This window comes from Uloborus diversus, chromosome 10, assembly GCF_026930045.1.
Source record: "Uloborus diversus isolate 005 chromosome 10, Udiv.v.3.1, whole genome shotgun sequence".
Classification (NCBI taxonomy): Eukaryota; Metazoa; Arthropoda; class Arachnida; order Araneae; family Uloboridae; genus Uloborus; species Uloborus diversus.
In genome coordinates this window covers 63,382,237-63,402,102 of record NC_072740.1, presented here as the reverse complement: position 1 = coordinate 63,402,102, position 19,866 = coordinate 63,382,237, and the positions used below count along the sequence as shown (strand labels likewise).

Genomic DNA, 19,866 nt, shown 5'->3' with positions numbered 1-19,866 from the left:
TGTATAGCTATAAACTCTCTTTAGTTATTACTATGATACTTTTTCAGCGTTTGATACTAAATAATTTATGCATTGGAAACACAAAAACATAACTTATAGTGGGCTACTCATTTCCATTATTAAATATACGTTTAAATTACAAGGTTTATTAAGTAATAAATACTTCTTTTTTGACTCTAAATGGTTTGACCTATTCTTATTTACAACATTTTGCACAACGTTTGATGATATAGTATTATTCAGAGTTACTAAAATGTGAATTAAAATTATAGAAGTTGTTGAGTCAAAGGTCACGGATGATGCAACTAAGATAAACCACACTCGTATTTCTTCTTAGTTTCTCTAGCATCATTCGCAAATGTAAGTATGTATAATCTAGAATGATGTTGGTATAAGAAGGGAAAGAAATTGGGATTGAACACTTTGAAATATAATTTATGCTCATAGTTTGATAGCTTCCTGGAATTAATAATTAAAAGAAGAATTAAATCTGGCAAAATTACTATTAGAAAGCCTAAATTATGAAGTTTAACTAGTTTAGTGCGCCTTTTTTTTTTTTTTTTTTTTTTTTTTTTTTTTTTTTTTTTTTAAGGTCCTTTTTTTACATAAAATTTTACTGTGGGCAAAATTATTTTATTTTTAGAAAACCTAAATTACTAAGTTTAACTAGTTTAGTGCGCCTAGTTTTTCCCAATGCAAAAAAAAAAAGTTTAAATTACTTAGCGTAAATCTGTTCCGGAAAACCATCTTGTGTTTACTGCCTCGGTGACCTTTTTTCCTTTTTTTTAATATCGTTTCTTAATATGAAATTCAGCTGAATTTAGTTATTGAGCTAATCCTTTTAAATATTTTTAGCTATCTGTGGACAAAGAGTGCATAAACCCACTAGTCGAATAGTTGGTGGAGATGCTGCGGAGTTTGGAGAATTTCCTTGGCAGGTAACTGCTGTTTCTTAAACTTATAATTTTTTCTGAATTATATTTTTATGAATTTTCTGTGGAATGAATTTTTGGGACGTCTTTTACTGAGGAAAATATATAATATAATATAAAATCTGTATAAAATTTTCATCCTTTCTGTCTAATGTTATCTAATTTATGTTTTTTTCTCCAAAATATAAAACCTAATTGCAGTCATACGAGTAAATAATATAAATCACGTGAACAGTTTTGCATCAGGTCATTGGTTTTAGCTCTTCTAGAGAAAGTTAAATGGTGTTGCCACCCCCCTAATAAACTATATTCAATCATGGTTAATTATTATTTACCTTTTTTTCATGTTATTTGTCCTTTCGGATCATATTACGTAGGATATTTAAAATCTCAATTCAACAGACAATACCATCACGGCTTATGTGTAGCGATTTTTTAACAAAATATTAGAATTATCAATATTAAATAATTATCAATTTATGATTAGAACAAATGAATAAAAATATCCCGAAACTTTTACAAAAAAATAACAGAGTGAATACTAAATTTTCATTGGAATTTTCTTAATACTCAAACATTGTTAGTGTCATGTCCAAGGTTTTTAAAATAAATGACTCCGAATTTTCCGAACCATAAGATTTTTTTAATAGCTAATTAAATGATATTATGCCATCTATAATCACTATATTCCACATAAAAAAATTTAGTAAAAAAACATCTTTTAATTAAGAATCTAACAGGAATTTCATTTTTGTGAAGAACAAGTACCCAAAACTATAGTTTAGATCAGTGATTCTCAACCGGTGGTCCGCAAGCCGTTTTCAAGTGGTCCGCAAACAGCCTTGTTAGAATTAGTCAATATCATTTTTATAGTTGTAATTAAATGTAATATTAAAGAAAACTTTTGGATTTATCCCATGTCACCTTTTATAATTTTGTTAAAATATTATTTCTATCGTATGTCGCGATGTCGTGTATCTATCGAATCATGCCGCTTACTATTCGGAAGTGTATGAAGTGATCCATAGTAGCGAATACGTGGAGATCCACTGGTCTAGACGATCCTTAATTCAAACAGTTATAAAACGTTTTTTTTTTTTTTAATAAAGTCAGTTCTTTTTAATTTTTCCACATAGATTTTTTATTGTTTAAAAATATTTTAATTATGAACCTAAGCAAAGAAGAATGTACAACTTTGATATCACAGGAAAGTAATTTATTTTTTTTCCTTAGCTTAACGTGTAACGCAGTTTGCAGCGCAGTTTTCTGAGAAATCTAAAACGTGATTTTCAAACATTTTTCGTTTTAACTCAGCTTTTTAAATTAATTCAAAAGGACTAGAACAGTACTTATGACGACAGAGAGGCATAAGAACAAAATAAATAAATAAATAACTAATAAAGCACGTTCATTATGTTTATGACGGTTTTAAAAATTTTCTATAAAAACTCCTTTTAAACTCTGCTTTTATTTTAAAACGAATTCTGAGCCGATAACACTCTTAAAACGTAAAAAGATAAATTGAAGTTTATGACTAAATACTGCTTGATTCTTAAAAATATCTATACAAAATAAACTTAAAAAAAAAAAATTCTAACTCATTGTTTCCTTCATATGTTACAATCTAAAAGCTAAGAGTTATTTCATTTAAAAATCCAAAAGTCATGCAACTCAATCTGTATGTCTGCAAAATTTAATTTTCAGAATTAAAACAATATTTAATTAGTCATAGACAAAGGCGGGGTTTTTTTTCCCTCTCTGTCATATTAGTATTGGCAACATAAGTTAAAATGAAAGGTTTTTTATAAGGGGACCTTAGATCCCCCCTTTCCCCAGGAATTTTTTTTCCTTCAAAGATGACATTTTCAGTTTTCGACAATAGCACCACATATATGCCTTTAGGTAATATTGTACCATTAGGGGGAGGGGACCTGGTGAGATAATATTCAAAATTTAAAAAAAAGAAAAAAATCTTAAATAGTTTTTTTTTAATAGTTTTTCCTTATAAATACTCTGTAGTAATCAATATTTTATTGAAATTTTTGAATGAATTTTAATATCTGGCTCTTACAGGCTCACATCAAAATAACGCAGCAGCAATGTGGAGGAGTGTTACTGAATCATTACTATGTTGTTACTGCAGCCCACTGTGTTTATAGGTAAAATAAATTGCTTACGCTTCCATTCATGACGAAGAACTTATTTTCTAATATATGAGAGATTAATGCCTTAAAATTAATATAACGAAAAAATATTTTTTAAATTCTTGTCATCACCTTACTCATTGATCTTAAAACACCATTAAGTAATATCATGTCTGATATATCCGGTACAATTATTCGATTAGTTAAACTGTAAATCTCAAAGAAGTAACCATGAGTACGTTTCAAATATAAATCTTGCACTGTAAGAAAATTCCAAAACGTCTCAGATTATTTTCGGACAATGTTCCGGGATTTCACAGGCTTCCACCAATTTCCAGTGATAAACAAATACACACTGGTGTAAGAAATTAAGAGAATTTTCAGATTTGGTCAATTATCTCCAGAACTACTGGACCGATTTTAATGAAATTCGGTACGTACATACATTGAAACAATACAAAACAAATAACCATCTAAAGTTGAAAATGCACAAGCATGATCATAAATAACACTCGTTAGAGTCGGATGGTATGAAACAGCAATTGCAAAATTTAAAAAAAAGGGGGGGGGGGTTAGTAGAGGGTATGGTCCCTTCTAACAGACATATAGGCCTCGCACTGTGACTCCATACTTGAAATAAATCAGTTCATTTGATCCTTAAGTAATTATTTCCACTCGTTCCTCAACGCCGTTCTCAGGCTGTGGATGGTCCCCGGGTGTTGCGAGTTGCTGTTGCCTTCCTGAGAGCGTTCCAGACATGTTCTACAGAATTGGAATCTAGAGATCTACTTGGTAGATCCATCGAGTGAATATCCTCCCCTTCCAGAAATTCGTCGACCAGAAGAGCTGTATGTGGTCTTGTGTTAACATCCATTAAAACTAACTCGGGGCTAACAGCGCCCCTCAAGGCGGGATCTTAGCTCTCCAAGACCACATCCCTATGTCTCGCAACTGTCACAGAGCTCCTCTCTAAGACATGGAGGGGTGTGCGGCCATCCAACATGATGCCTGCCCAGACCGTCAAACCACCACCGCAATAATGGTCGATTTCGCCGGTATTGGAGGGTAGGTAGCAGGTTCCTGCGTCTATCCATGTAAACCTTGGACAAGAATAGTCGTTTAAGCTGAACCGACTTGCTATTTGCCTTCCAATATCCGCGAAATCGACCATTTTGGCAATTCATGCACCAAGAAACATGTCTTTTGTTCAAAATGTTAGAGAATAGGTATTTCTTCAGTGCAATGAAAAACTCATTTTTTTCAATTGCAGAGTGGAAGCGTGTTATGAAGCATGAGGGCAGGCTGATTTTAACTATTAAGAGCTTTTTGTATATACATTCGATTAACATTCTTGGCACTAAAGTGTAAATACAACGAATAATAACCACAGTAAATGGAGCACAAATTAGCATAAACTTATAGAAAGTAGCTATTTTAAGACAACACTAGACTTTTTCATTAGTCATTGATGACTATTTGCTGCAATTTTCCTAACAACTTGAGCATTTATTATGCTGACTATTTTATTCATATTTGTTTTTCAGTTTGCATTTAAGCAGATTTAGTAATTTACAAATATCTATTTTAATCATTTTCATACCTTTATTTAGAGCTTTATTACAAGATGTGTTTGTTGTATTGGGGGCTTATGACATTCATGACCACCGTTATCAACTGCTACCGGTTCAAAAGTTTCGAGTTGTTGAGAAATTACTGCATCCAAACTTCCGTTTCTCCCCATCCCATCCTGATCGGTATGATGTCGCCCTCATTCGTCTAGACCGGGCAGCTAGATATCAAGAAAATGTCCTTCCAATTTGCTTGCCTCCGTATGGCTGGAACTTCCAAGGCTGGAGAGCAATAATCACTGGCTGGGGGAAAACAGATCCAGCTTTGAGTAAGTTTCAAGAACTTTTTGAGGTCTTGTGACAACATTCATGTTATGTTTTTTTTTTTTTTTAAACATATGTTGCACATTCAAATTCAGATAGTCCGTTTTTTACAACGATTAACTACTTTTCTTTATTTGATGCTTCCGTTTTACTGCTTTTTGTTTTATTTTATATGCATGGAAATTATATATTAATCTATATCTCTGTATGATAAGCAACGCTTTGAGTCTGCAGACTACGAGGATGAAGTTCAATCCATCTTCAAACAAGTGTAGATTATTTTATAACGTGGCTTGTTTTTTACTGCCCTAAAATCTTATCTCGAGTACTTTTTATGTAGTTGAATACCTCAAAAACTTGTGAATTGAGAAGAATAATATTATAGTATTATAAACAGTATTTAATAGGGACTGTATAATTATGCAAGTTTTAATATGCGATCTCGCTGCATTGTTACACGAGATTTTGCTACTTTTTAAGGAGGTATAAGTAGAAGAAAAGAAAATGGCATGTTCTCCTTTTTCAGACCTGTAATTTTTTCCTATATTGAACCCTGTAATTCAAACTAGGAATATGCAATTAAATGAACCTTTTAATATTCTACTACAAAAAAAAAATGAGTTACTGTTTTAAACTAATGCATGTTTGAGATTATTTTAAACGCATTTTAACAACAATTCAGGATTTGTGTTTTTCACCCGACTGCTCGTGAGTGACGCAAAGGAGGATAATGTGTTTATATATGAGTCTATGTATGCATGTATGTATGAATGTTTGTTCCTATGTGGCCTTATAGAGGCTAAACGCCTTGGTCAATTTTGGTGATTCTTGCGTCAATCGATTTGTCTTAACCTTGGGAGCGGCACTAAATGCATGACAGTAGTCAAAATTCACCATATCAACAACCAGTCGCCATTTGTCAGTTCGGGATCATATTGCACGCTCCATGCGTGCGACAAATGCAGGCAGTGTTTTTGCTGTCTGAATTTTTTGTTTACAAAGTCTACTAGTTCGATTTTTATCTCTAACATGTTGCATTTGTTTTTGTCGTGATTCAGGGGACTGAGTTTCGTGACGTGCACTTTCTTGACGGGGTTTTTTAGTTTTGCAAGAAAGATTTGACTGACGACGTTTCCGAACTCGCGTCATCATGAGTTATACAGGCTGTTTATGTAACTGTGGTTGACTTAATTTCTCGTATTTTTGCTAAAGGACAAGCATATGTAACTTAAAGCCGAGCTAGATCCCTAGACTAATAAACAGTAATTTAGACCGCCACAAGTTATTTAACAATCCTCACGTTATAAACTTTCTCAAAAAAATAACAAGATTGCGAATTTTACCGTCTTCCTATCATAATAACTAAGTCAATGAAAATTAACTAAAAAGTGTAAAATAAAAAATAATTATCAAATAAAACAAAAGACTCGACTGCGTAAAAACCAAAAAAAGTTAAAAAGAAAAATATATAAGTCCAGTAGTTTAGGGTGTTATTAAGTACTACTGAATAACTACGCCATTGAAATAGTTTTATAATCGATACACACATAAGACAAATCATAAATTCAAAAGCAGAATAGAAGGATCAACATTCGGGGCCCATTCAAATTTAACGGGATTCCTTGGTTGGTCAAAAAAGACAGTGGTGTAGTTAATCAGTAGTACTTAATAGCGTTCTAAATATAACTGGGCTTATATTTTTTCTTTTTAGTTTTTTTGGTTTCTACGCAGGCGGATTTTTTGTTCTTAATTATTTATTTTTATTATTTTTTTATAATCAAACACGTTTTGTAGAAGATCCTTCTTCTTAAGATTGATGTTTCATTTCGGGGACATTTACTTTTAGTTTTGATAAATGAGGCAGTGAAATGTAAAGGGATGTAAGTGGACAATTTTAAGTTTTGAGTAAAACGCGTTTAAAGTTGCGTTTAAAATAGACTTTCTCATTAAATAATTTTTATATGTTATGCTGTATAAGCAGCACCACCAGAGCTACTAGTACTTCCTCTTGCTTCAAGACAGAGGAGAAGTTCACCTACCATTTATACTGATTATCTCCAAATTTTTAATTTTGGCACTTACATCCCTTTGCTTCTCACTGCTTTAAATGCAATTTCTTTATTCCAGTTGTTAGCCAGTTGGTATTTTCAAGGCAGTAGTAGACGGTTATGAACAGCCACCACGAGGTCAGCTGGTTTTCATGTTCATTTAAATTTAATAAGGCTTTAGTTCTAAAAAAAGAATTTTTGCTCATTTTGAAGAGAAAAACTGAATTTTGTCCGTTACTCATCCTTTTCTCATCCTATCTGTTACTGGATATCGTCAGATTTATCGGTGTCTATTACCGTGGATCGGACCTTTTTTCGAAATTGAGCGAATAAAAATTGAATCAGCTAATTCCGAGGATCCAGACGCAGCCAAACATTAGTGAGATGTAGTTGCATGAGAGAAAAACAGTTTCATAGGTCTTACATTAAAAGGCTCAGAAAATTGATTTAACCTGAGAGCGACGTCTTAAAGCATGTCTGTTACTAGTACCGTTACTCTAAGTGGTTTTAAAATTTACTGATAATGTTCCAGGGAATTACTTATGGCAACTGATTCTGAACTTTATAGCTGCGGCTGGTGGCTTTTTTAAATATAAATTAAGGAAGATGTTTGATATTTTGAAAGTGATAATAAATTACTCTTACGTTATTTACTTGTGAAAAAGACACAGATCAATTAATGTATCTTTAGAAAAAGAGTTGAAACAACTGAAGAATACCTAGAAATATAAACTCTGTCATAAAGGTGAAGTTAAATACAAGATTGAGTATATAAAATGTCCCAAGTGGGTTCATTAGAACTTGTGTGAGTGTGGGACAATGGCAGAAAAAAAAATTTATGAATTCTGCAGAAAAAACTAGTTTTATAAAACTCTTTTCTGCTATTTCTTACGTCAGTCCAATTAAAATAGCATTTGATCCATTACAGGCACGCATATTCCTAATTTGAACTTTTGCAACTTTGTCAAAAATATTTTTGTTTTAAAAATATTTAATGTTTAGGGAAAATGTGTCTAAGTCGATTCGTAAATACATTTGGCTTAGGGTGCTTAATTTTTTATTTATTTATTTATTTTTTATTTATTCATTTATTTATTTTTATTTATTTATTTATTTATTTTTTAAGGTTTTTATTTATTTATTTATTTATTTTGTTTTTTTGCTTCACGTTTAGGTACCCATGCCTCCTGTTCTTAAGGGATCTAATATAGGCGGTCTTCCCCTACCGCAGAAGGGATATGTTGTCTTCTTAATTTACTAAAATAATGTCACCATTTGAATAGTGCATATGATCAAAACTTTCTGGTGTAAAATGAGTCTTATTTATTATTTTACGGGTATTTAATACTGTTTTATTTTCAGGTAACCGCTACGGAACTCGCCTCCTTCAAAAAGTTGAAGTTCCTATTATTTCTAACAAAGAATGTGAAATGTGGCATCATTGGAAAGGAATCAACGTTCGAATTTTTCCCGAAATGATGTGTGCAGGCTATGAAAATGGAAGAAAGGACGCTTGCGTGGTAAGATTTCAACGTTTACGTAAAAAATTACAAGCCCACATTAACTTTTTTTACCTCCCAACTTGAAACATGCGTGATTTTAGGTCATTATTTATTACTTTTATTACTTATAAGATATTTATTTACTTGCTAAGTAGGGGAGTTTGGGGCAAAGTGAAATAACGGAGCAAAGTGAAAATGTTAAATATTTTCTCTGCTTTCAGTGCCACCTATCTTGTAATATTTTAGCTATGTAGTAACACATGCAGTCTATTCCAGCCAGAAAAAATTACCTCTGAAGATCAAACCATATTATAATACTAGCCGCCTTCGGCGACCAGCTGGTCCGCCTTTTTACGCCAGGGTTGCCGCCTTCGGCGGCTGCATAGACAATTTAGCGACGGTATTAATCAATGTTTTTCTCTATATCTCAATATTATCATCTGCCTTTTTACGCCAATGTTGCCGCCTTCGGCGGCTCTTAAATAAGTTTCGTGGCGGTATCAATCGATCTATATCTATATCATTATTAAATTAAATAAAATATTTTCTAGATCTATCTCCAGTTCCGCCGTTTGGAATATTTTTAAAGGAGGGGGAGGGGAGACACAAACTGCTTGCACTTCATGCAAATTTTGTCGAAAAATAACAAAAAACACTTCCACTTTTACTTGAAAGCATTGTTTTTTCAAAGTCATGGTGTGTGGGGGGGGGGGGGGAGGCATTGACACCCTGTTGAAGTTCCTTAAATAACGGGCATGTCTCTTTCTTGCTCTTCATCTACTATATCGACCTCTGCATTTGTCTATCTAACTATCTATCTATACGATCTATGCGTATCTACCTCTGACAGTAATTAACAATGTTTTCAAATCGCAGCGACGCCCCCCCCCCCTTTAACCCCGCTGTTGTTCTTTAAATAACGGGATCCGTCTATCTCTCACCGTACATCGACCTGTAGATTTATCTTCCTCTAGATCCATGGAAATTTACCTCTGATAGTAATTAACAATCTTTTTTCAAAGAAAAAAAGTATTAATTCGAGAACAAAATTAAAAAAAAAAAAAAAAAAACATTTTTTGTACACTCAATGCATATCTATCACTTATTCGATCCATCTCTAAATTTTCTCATCTATCTCTGTTTATTTTGATCTAACCTCCGATCTTATTCCCTAACAAAAAGAAAATCATGCAAAAAAAGCGCGCTTACTTATTTATTAAAATGCACAAAAAATTGATGTCTTTGTGGTACCCGGAGTTTGCCAAAGTATAAAAATCATTGTTTTTATTGAAATTCAAAAAAAAAAGTGACTGGGACCAAAACGATCCGATGTGGTCCGTCTGATTAACCGAAATCGAATGTTTAGCAAAACATCCGGGGGGGGGGAGGGAGAAACAAATGAAATACCTGAAAAGAAAAAAAAAGCGAAGAATCCTTGGAAAGGAAGAAAAGAAAAAAGCAAGTTACGCACTTCAGTTAGATCACGTGGTTGCGTTACGTCATATTCGCAGCGGTCAGCGGACAGCAGATCTTCGGTGAAGCGATAGCTCATATCTTCGTTCTGCCTTTAAAAAATTGTAAAAAAAAAACTTTTGAATACTTTTGAAAACTTTTTTTTTCTGTAGAGGGCGAAATGTTCTAGCTACTACATAGTAAAATTGTAGAAAAGCGGTTATTATATTTTTCACGGGATGCCTTTTTACGCCATTCGCCTTTTTACGCCAGGGGTGCCGCCTTCGGCGGCTGCTTAAACAATTTAGCGACGACATTAATCAATGTTTTTCTCTATAAATCAGTATTATCATTCGTTTTTTTACGCCAATGTTGCCGCCTTCGGCGGCTACTTAAATAAATTTCGTGGCGGTGTCAATCAATCTATATCTATCTATATCATTAATAATTTGAATAAAATATTTTCTAGATCCGTCTCCAGTTTCGTCGTTTGGAATATTTTTAAAGGGGAGGGGAGACACAAACGACGTACTCTTCATGCAAATTTTGTCGAAAAATAACAAAAAGCACTTCCACTTTTATGTGAAAGCATTGTTTTTTCAAAGTCATGGTGTATGTGGGGGAGGGAGGGGGGCATTGACATCCAATGTGCAAGCAGCCACCTACGGCGGCTGTTTGGCTAACTTGTCATTTCCCTTTTTACTTCAAGTTTGCCGCCTTCGGCGGTTGTTTAAATAATCTTTTTTTTTTTTGTGCCATTCACATTTTTACGCCAAGATTGCCACCTTCGGCGGCTATCTACCTTTACAATCTATCTCTACATTTTCTTATCCATCTCTGTTTATTTTGACCTCCTCACCCATTTCCTAATAAAAACAAAGAACACTCAAAAAACCGCTTTTTTTATTTAGGTAGAGCAAAAAAAAAAAAAAGCTCAAATTCCCCATAGCGTGCAAAAAGTAGCGTTTGACAAAGATAAAAAAAATCTCTCTGTTTTTATTGAATTAATGCGCACAACTATGAAATGTAACGTAATATAGATAGAGCGAAAGGTCTAGCTTGGGGGGGGGGGATGGAAAAAGAAATAAATGCAATCCCTAAATAAAACAAAAAAACAAAAAAAAAAAAGGAAAGAAAAAAAGCAAGCGCTGCCGAAAAAACACGTGGTCATCACGTCAGAAAATGTAGAAGTAAGCTATATAATAAAAAAAAAAGATTAACATTGCTTGCGATTAAGATTCCATAGTAAATATCGAATCGAAACCCAAGTAGTGACGTCACAGGCATAAAAGATTGAAGAACGCTTTTTTCGACTGATGCGTGAAAGGACATGATGTGTTCAGCATTAAAAAAATTGTAAAAAAAAACTATTGCGTATTTTTAAGAACTTTTTTCTTCTGAAGAGGGCGAAATGTTCATACTATTACCAACTTAAATTTCAGAAATGAGGCTTTGATACTTCTCGCAGGATGATATTAGAAAAAAATAAAACCCAGAAAAACATGCAAATTAAAGGTTTTTCAAAAATTCATAAAAAATACAAAAATTGCTCTATTTTCAAAATTTTTTTGTTCATCATATTTAAAATTAAATTTCCGACAAGTACCAAAAATATTTGTCTGGCGCGATTGGTTCGGGGTCTGTGAGGTTAAAAGTACTAAAAAGTGCTAAAAATCACATAAAACATTAAATAACTTTTTTTCTAATTAAAATATCAAAAATCGAAGCCCGAGGTGCACAGCTTCAGCAAAAACTACACCTGTATACCAAATTTCATCTTTCTAGGCCTTACCGTTTTCCCAGGATGCGCGCCACATACACACACACACACACACACACACACACACATCTTATTTTATTATATGTATAGATAGATAAACAATTTTCAAAAATTGATGCTTAAATTGTAATATTTTGTCGTAAGTCTATTTTTTTTTCTATTATCAAATTATAAAGTTCTTGTTAGTAACATTTTAAACATTAGTTGAGATCGACTAATATTCAGTGCAGTATTTATTTTATTAATATTAAGCTATTTTGTATTTTAAATGTTTTGCATAATTATTTAAGTGCATGCGGGCAAAGTCAAATAGTTAATTTTGTCTACTCATTCAATCATTTACTAAATCACTTACATATTTATTTATTAATTCATTCATTTGCCTTTCTTCATTCAATTATTTATTTATTTATTCATTTATTTCCTTATTTTCTTATTTATTCAATATTTTTTTCATTCATTTATTTCTTCTCGTTTATTAAGAAATTTTTTAAATATTCATTTGAGGCAGTGTGAAGTAAAGGGATGTAAGTAAACTTTTTAAAGTTTTGAGTACAACGCGTTTAAAGAGAACATCCTAGGTAGGCTTTCCTTGAATTTGTTTTCTAAATCATACTGTATAGCAGCAACTACCAGAGCTACTTGTACCATCTCTTGCCTCAAGACAGAGGAGAGACACACCTACCATGTGTACTGGTTACCTCCAAATTTTTAATTTTGCCACTTACACCTCTTTGCTTCTCACTGCCTCATATGTATTAAGAAATTAATTTATTTATTAGTTTATTGTTTCATTATCTATAAAAATTTATTTTATTCTCATTCATTTGATCAAAAATAGTTTTTACACTCGAATAAAAAATATTTCCTTTGAAAAATATTACATTTTTCCTTTTGCCCCTTGGAAAAAAAAGTTAACATTTTCCACTTTTTTTTTTTCTTTTTGAAGACACAAATTTCTGCCAAAAAAGAAATGCAATGTTTCAATGCAAGTTTTATAATAAAACATATTATTCTTTCTTTATATAGTGCAATTTTCAAAACAAATTTTCTATTTGGTTATGTTGAAAAAGTTAAGCTATCTTAACTATTTTAATTTGCCTCACATTCTCCCTACTTGAAAATTTTCGCAAAGTAAGGGAAAACCTGGAATCTTAGAGCATGGAATCACTCCATATTGTCGGCCGACTTTCTTAAGGCCCATGTCACGATTCCTGTAGGTTACTATATCACGTTCTCTGCCACTGGCCGAAATTTGCTCCTTTTGACGTTTTTCTGGTACATCAAAGTTATTTGAAACTGTATTAAAATTTATTTTTTAAAATATTGAATAAATTATAAGTTTTTATGAGATGAAATAATAATACATGGGAGTTTTCATTAACTATTAAGAAACATTTTTTCATCATTGTAATATTTATTTTTAAAATTGAGCAATTTTCTAAGACAATTGAGATGAAATTATAATATTTGTGAGTTTCCATGAATGAACCACTTTGTCAGGCATGGAAACTCATAGCTGTTCAATGACAGCAACTGTTCTATTTTGAACATTCTAGTAGATGTTACTGCTGTGACCATTCATGATGAAACATGAAATATGGGAACTTGTACTTGAAAATGTACTCTTTCAAGTCCATGTACCCGTTTTATTTATCAGTGATATTCAAAGCCTGTTATAATTAAATTAAAATGCGAATCTTTAGTAAGCGAATAGCAGAAATATTTTCTGTACCTATAACAAAATGATGTAGTAGCTCTAGCAACTTGACGACTCTGAATTAGGCTGTTTTCAGACAAAGGTAGGCACTAAAACCGATTCCGTGACTGCATACTCTGGTAGAGAAAAGGTCCTCACGGTCCATTCATGGAACCGCCGGTCCATTGACGGCAAACTTCCCCTATAGTTTTATTTTCTTAACGTATTATCTTTTATAAACATAGTAATGAATATTTAAACGAAAAAACAATTGTGCTCATTAGCATCCATAATCTTTTTTTTTCTTTTCTTTTAGGGCGATTCTGGAGGTCCATTAATCGTCTATTTGGATGGTAGATGGACCTTAGTTGGCATCATCTCAGCTGGATTTGGTTGTGCTCAATGGAGACAACCTGGAATATACCACAGCGTCTCATCCACTGTTGACTGGATTAGTAGCCATATTAATTAACACTTGGTTTTTGTTTATTCGAAATGAAAACGAAATATTTATAACTATTTTCGTACTCAAAACTAAGTCGAAGTTTTGTTTATTTTGTTTTCTCGGTCAAAATAGAAGGATATTATAAGATCCATTACGGACATTGAATGGTTTTTTTCATTCCACGATACTGTAAATATAGTAGCTTTTGAAATTTAAATGCAAAAAACATAAATAATTACAAGAGAAATTTAAAACTCAATCGAAATATCTTCTATTTATAATGTTGAAAGTGAATAACAGCATTATCAAATATTTAATGGAAATTTGGAACATAGAGCATCAATGTCATGAAAATTATAGCCATGTATGAGTCGAATTCACAAAGTCTTCTTCCACAAAGTATCATCACCTGAGACACAACCATTGGATTTTAAGATTATTTCCCTTACTGGCAAAAACTATATTTTAGCATAGTTTTGGAAGAATTTTGTTTATTTATTTCTGAAGGATGAAATTTAATCCATATTTATCTAAATATTTAATAACTATATTTATAATTCCCATCGCATATAATGTGTACATAACAACGTATAATCAACTGATGTTTTATGTGCTGAATGCATTTCACTTTAATTTTATTTCATCTTATGTAAAACATGATCTCTTTTATGAAATACTGAAAATAAATTATTTTTTCATAAGAGTTGTTGGTTTTTAATGAACACTAAATACACCTACTCGATGGAAGGCATAGGACGTGAGTGCTTCTAATCTTTAACAAATCCGAAATGTTTGAAAGGTTGGTGATCAACAATACCAACTTGCAATCAGACAAAAAGAAAGAAAAAAATAATGAGGAACTCTTAGTATTTCATCATCTTTCTTATGTAATGGAACGCATTTACATTTATATGTATTAGAAGGGAGTGATATATAAGGTTTGGTTTCAGCAAAAATATAACTAGAGATAAAGATATTACTCCGCGAAATCTAGGATTGTAGCTGATTTTAAGAAACACAGGCTCGAACTAGTTCAGAAAGTGTTTTAATGGGTTCAACAGAGAACAAAACAGTTACAAATCACAACATTTAACAAAAAGGTTACAAAATAATTCCGGTGGTGCAAGATGCACGCTACGGCTTGGTAGCTATCCTCAACAACTACTGTGTTCTTCTCAAGGAGATCTTCTCCATCTTCCATTTCAAGTAACGCTGGTTCAGTCCCATAGATGGCGTGTATAGTTATGTTACTGGAAAGTAATTCCCTTTTATATTTATATTTGACGGGATGACAATTCTTGCCATCAATAAAGAAACAAAATTACGTTATTCTGTTTCGACAAAGTAAAGTCGGTTACCTGTTATAGATTTTGCATAAAACAACCAAACTTACTTTTCATGTGAATTTTTTTGCTTGCATTTATATTATAGTATAAAAGTACTACAAATGAAAACTATTTTAAATGTTACCCTCTCAAGTATTTCTCGTAAAACAATTCTACAGTAAATTTAATCCTCTTTGTGATTCTTTACTCTATTCCCATTTAGGACTTCCAAACTTGAGTAAACTTATTAATTTTCAAAAACCTGGCGCGACTAGCCGGAAGTAAATCAACCAACGAAGTCTATTTGCAAAAAACCAATTGTATCACATTTATTCGATAAGTAGGTAAAATATTTTCAGCACCTCAAAAGTAAACGACACCAAAACACACACACACACACAAAAAAAAAAGGAGATGAGCCAAAAGTTTTTCTTTTGTGATGGTTTGTATTACTAAATCGTCATTAAGGGACTTCAATTTTTTTCTTAAATTACTCCAATTTTTTAAAACTTAAACAATTTAATTTAAGGTCATAAAAATAATGATCATAAAAATAATACGCAGGTTTAAAGAAAAAAGTCTGACTTCTAACCGATGTCTTAAACGTGGAAATAAGTTACTGATTTATCAGTAACTTATTCTTTTTCATGCTAGAATAACCTAAATAGATCGAGCTCTGGAAAAAACGCTCTATCTCTCTTTTTAAACTGTTGGTCATTCGGAACCGTATTTGGAGTTCAATTTAGCCCGATTAATTGCTAAAGTAACTCTACGGAATATAGTAACACAAACCTTCAAAACGAATTAGTTTTTTTCATATTTCAAACTTCATTAATACTACAGTGCTGGCGAAAAAAATCTTTACATTTGGTTTTCAATTAAAACCTTTAATGTAAACTTCTTGTCATGATTTTATTGCTCCCTAGTGATTTGGCCGAATACCGAATATTCGGCAGGCCAAATCACAAGGGAGCATGCCAATAAAATCATGACAAAAAGTTTGCATGTAAAGTTTTTTATTAAAAACCAAATGTAAAGATTTTTTTGCTGGCACTGTACAACCAAATAGTAAATAATATACAGATCTTCTTACTTATCTTGCAGTTTACCGTTTCAATACGGTCTTGAAGACGCAACCAGATGAATAATAATAATAATAATAATAACAATAATAATAATAATAATGATAATAATAATAATAATAATAATAATAACAATAATAATAATAATAATAATAATAATAATAATAATAATAATAATAATAATAATAATAATAATAATAATAATAATAATAATAATAAAGACGTTATGAATCCAGCTTCTGGCATTCATTTGAATTTCGCTTCTTGAATTCAAATTGTGTTTTTCGCAATCCTGAATTGCGATTGGACCCTGCTCGTTAGGGTGTATTGTTTGCACAAAAGGATTCTATCTCAAAATGTTTAATTCAAAATTGAAATGAAGGCCAATGCTGGATGCTGGGCGGGCCATTCGATGAAAAGGTCAACTCTTTGTCCCGCACGTGACGGTTCATTGAAAAGTAATAATTTTAAAGGATAACGACGAATTGCTTTGCTTAATCACACATAAGTTCGTAATTTGCTTAGTAAAAAAAAATTGTTCATTAATTTTTTTTAAGTATTCTTTTTAATGAAATATATGAGGCGTCACGTTCTAGACAAGATGACCGTTATCCGTCAAATGGAATTTTACATTGTTTGCTGGATGTTTTTTTTTTTTTTTTTTTGCTCTAAAGAGGATTGTGTAAACTCGAGAAGGTCGGTGTAAAATCAATAGAGTCGATTCCGGAGGACATAGACGATACCATCTAGGAGGAAGGACAGGCTCGTTAAGACCTGTGGACCAGAGGAATTTGCATTATAAGCAAAGAAAAATAAAAAATAAAGGTACTTCAACTATGGTCAAGTGAAAACAATAAGCAATCGTGATTGTTCAATAAGAACAGGACATTAAAAATTTTATAAATACTTCTATAGATAAGTCAAAGCTTTCATATTGCTGAAACGAACCACAAAAATGCAGTTTACATTTCAAAAATTAACCTCTTCGTCTAATACATACACACACACGCACACATTCAATCTAATACAAGTCTTTATATTCATACAATAACAGGTTACAGTACGCGTTAAATTTAAATTGTCTCAAAGTTTTAAACATTTTTTTCACTAAAAACGTTGCCCTTTAGCTGAAAATAATTTTCAGTTATTTTCATATACCTTGCTGAAATACAATTTAATTACTACGCTAGTTTCAAGCCAAAGGCATTTTATCCTTCTTGGTTGTATTCTAGAGGATAAAAAAGGAACATGCTCTAAGAGGATAAATGTTAAAGAATAAGTTCTGCTGCCAGATAAGTAATTTCATTTGAGTTTCTGATTTCAATGACGGTAATGGAAAAAAACATAAAACCTTCAGAATGAGTAACTGGGGAATAAAATTGGCAATGAAGTCGAGAAAAGTGACAAAGATACTACTTGTGGTGAGACAATTAATGTTCATTTTAAGAAATATATTTGAATCATCCAAATAAAAGTTGTGGTACCATTAAATTCGCCGGAAGTTTTTCTACAAAGCCAGAACAGAGGCTTGATGCACCAAATGTAAAAATTCTCGACATTGATTCAACTATTATCTACGGAGTTCAAATTACTGTAGATTGTTAATTAGATCAAGTAGTTGGAACGTTTTAGATAATCATGAATTTTCTGTTATTCGGAAACAATCCTTTGAGAGTTCAGTGATATTCTGAGTCTTAATACTAAACTAGTAGTTCTTTTTTTTTTTTTTTTTTTTTTAGCAATCAAGATTATTTGTTGTTATCACTTTGCCGCGGCCTTTTGTTTCACAGATATTTTCATTTTGCGATGGTTCGTTTGGTATATGACAAATTATGTAACATAAGCAAACATATGTATGCTTCTGTACTATTTCTTCAAGCACGAACAAGAGTTACCACGGACGTCCCAAAACCTCAATTTTTGGGAGGGGGAACATTTTTAATTTGACGAAGGAAGCTTCCAATTTTAGCCAATGATATAGTACACGCGTAGATAAAAGCATCTAATGAGAAGAGACATCAAAGCATCATTATAAAAAAAAAGATAACGGCAATTTTCGTAATAAAAAGCATTAAAAAAGTTTTTTTTTTTTTGGTCTCTAAAACTTCCGAATCGTCAGACAATTTTTTCCGGATAAGAAAGTTTTTGGATGGTCACTGTGATCTTCCGTCACCTCCCACCCGGGCGCCCCTGAGAGTTACGTGGCAAGCCAGGTATAAAACTTTCGGAATTTTCAAAAAAAAAAAAAAACCATTTATCCATGTCTCACCTTTATAGAACAGTAATTTAAAGATATTGTAATTAAAAAGACGATTAACATCCTTCCGCAGATTTGTCGATGAAAACACACTCGTACATTTAAATTTGTATACTAATTTAATGTGTGAATTTTTCTGCATAAGACAGAATTTGTGAGGAGCTTCTGAGTTAGTTTTGATTGAAGTTATAGGTGCTTTAGCTGAAATTGGATAAACGCATCCCAAGTAAAATCATTAACTTGCTCCTTGTCTTTTGTCTCCTTGCTTATAATGTGTTCGGACTGAGATTATCTGCTTACATCCACGAGCTCACAACTCTTTCTTTAAGTTCCTTGACACACTAAATCAAATTGTTATAATTTTTTGAACATTTTTTTAAATTTAATTCTTACTATCATGCAAATTATGTATTTCTTTAAATGCCTTATGCTTAGAGTTTTGAGCCAAGGAAAACATGTCATGAATTCGTTAAAATTGCTTTCTTTTTATAAAAGCAGGCTGCTTTTTTAAATCCCTTCAGGGCTATTTCACGGAAAACTGCCATTTTGTCCCGCACATAACTCCCCATATATTTCATTAAAAATAGCACTTAAAAATATTAATGAACAAATTTTTTCTGCTTAAGAAACTACAAACTTATGTGTGATTTCTTAAGCAAACGAGCTGATGTGTGCCTCACATGACTTCCTTTTACTCCAATTTAATGATAATAATGCCTTGGAGTAAGCAAGGAAACACTTTACATATCTTCACCCCTAGTTTGTTGCGAAACGAAGCAAAAAACCTGGCGATACATTGCCAAGTGTCCGCTAAATTATAACACCTATTGATTTTGCATTGAAATTAACAGTGATTATGCCCATCCAAAAGGTGTAAAAAAAAAACCCTTTTGGAACATTCGAATGCAACCAAAAGGGGAGGTGCGCAACTAGATCCCACTAGGAGTCTACGTATCAAATTTTAACTATCTACGGCATACTGTTTTTGAGTTATGAGAGATACATACGCATATACGCACATACATAAGTACATACGAACATCGCGAGAAAACTCGTTGTAATTAACTCGTGGATCAATCGTCAAAACGAATATTTCGGGCTTCCATATGTTCTTAGGTATATATGCAAGTGTGGTCGGTTCGAAAAAAAAAAAAAAAAAACTCGACATTCGTTCGGGGGTGAGTAAAATGGAAATTAAGGTCGATTTTTGAGTGAAATCTTTTTTCGCGAATACAATGCTTCCTTTATTATGTAAAAGGAAGTAAAAATTTGGTCAGTACCCTATAAAATTATTACTTTTTAATGAAC

At 32.2% G+C, this 19,866-nt stretch overlaps 1 protein-coding gene across 1 annotated transcript in view; it reads left to right on the top strand.

Annotated features, from left to right (window-relative positions):
- Window positions 1-14,547, top strand: part of LOC129231565 (clotting factor G beta subunit-like) — a 50,218-nt gene extending 35,671 nt beyond the window's left edge. Inside the window, exons 4-8 of the mRNA XM_054865923.1 lie at window positions 856-938; window positions 3,006-3,091; window positions 4,687-4,973; window positions 8,379-8,536; window positions 13,766-14,547. Coding sequence (XP_054721898.1) covers window positions 856-938; window positions 3,006-3,091; window positions 4,687-4,973; window positions 8,379-8,536; window positions 13,766-13,921 — 770 coding nt within the window. The 3' untranslated portion in view covers window positions 13,922-14,547. The remainder of the gene's footprint in view (window positions 1-855; window positions 939-3,005; window positions 3,092-4,686; window positions 4,974-8,378; window positions 8,537-13,765) is intronic.
- The last annotated feature ends 5,319 nt before the right edge of the window (window positions 14,548-19,866 follow it).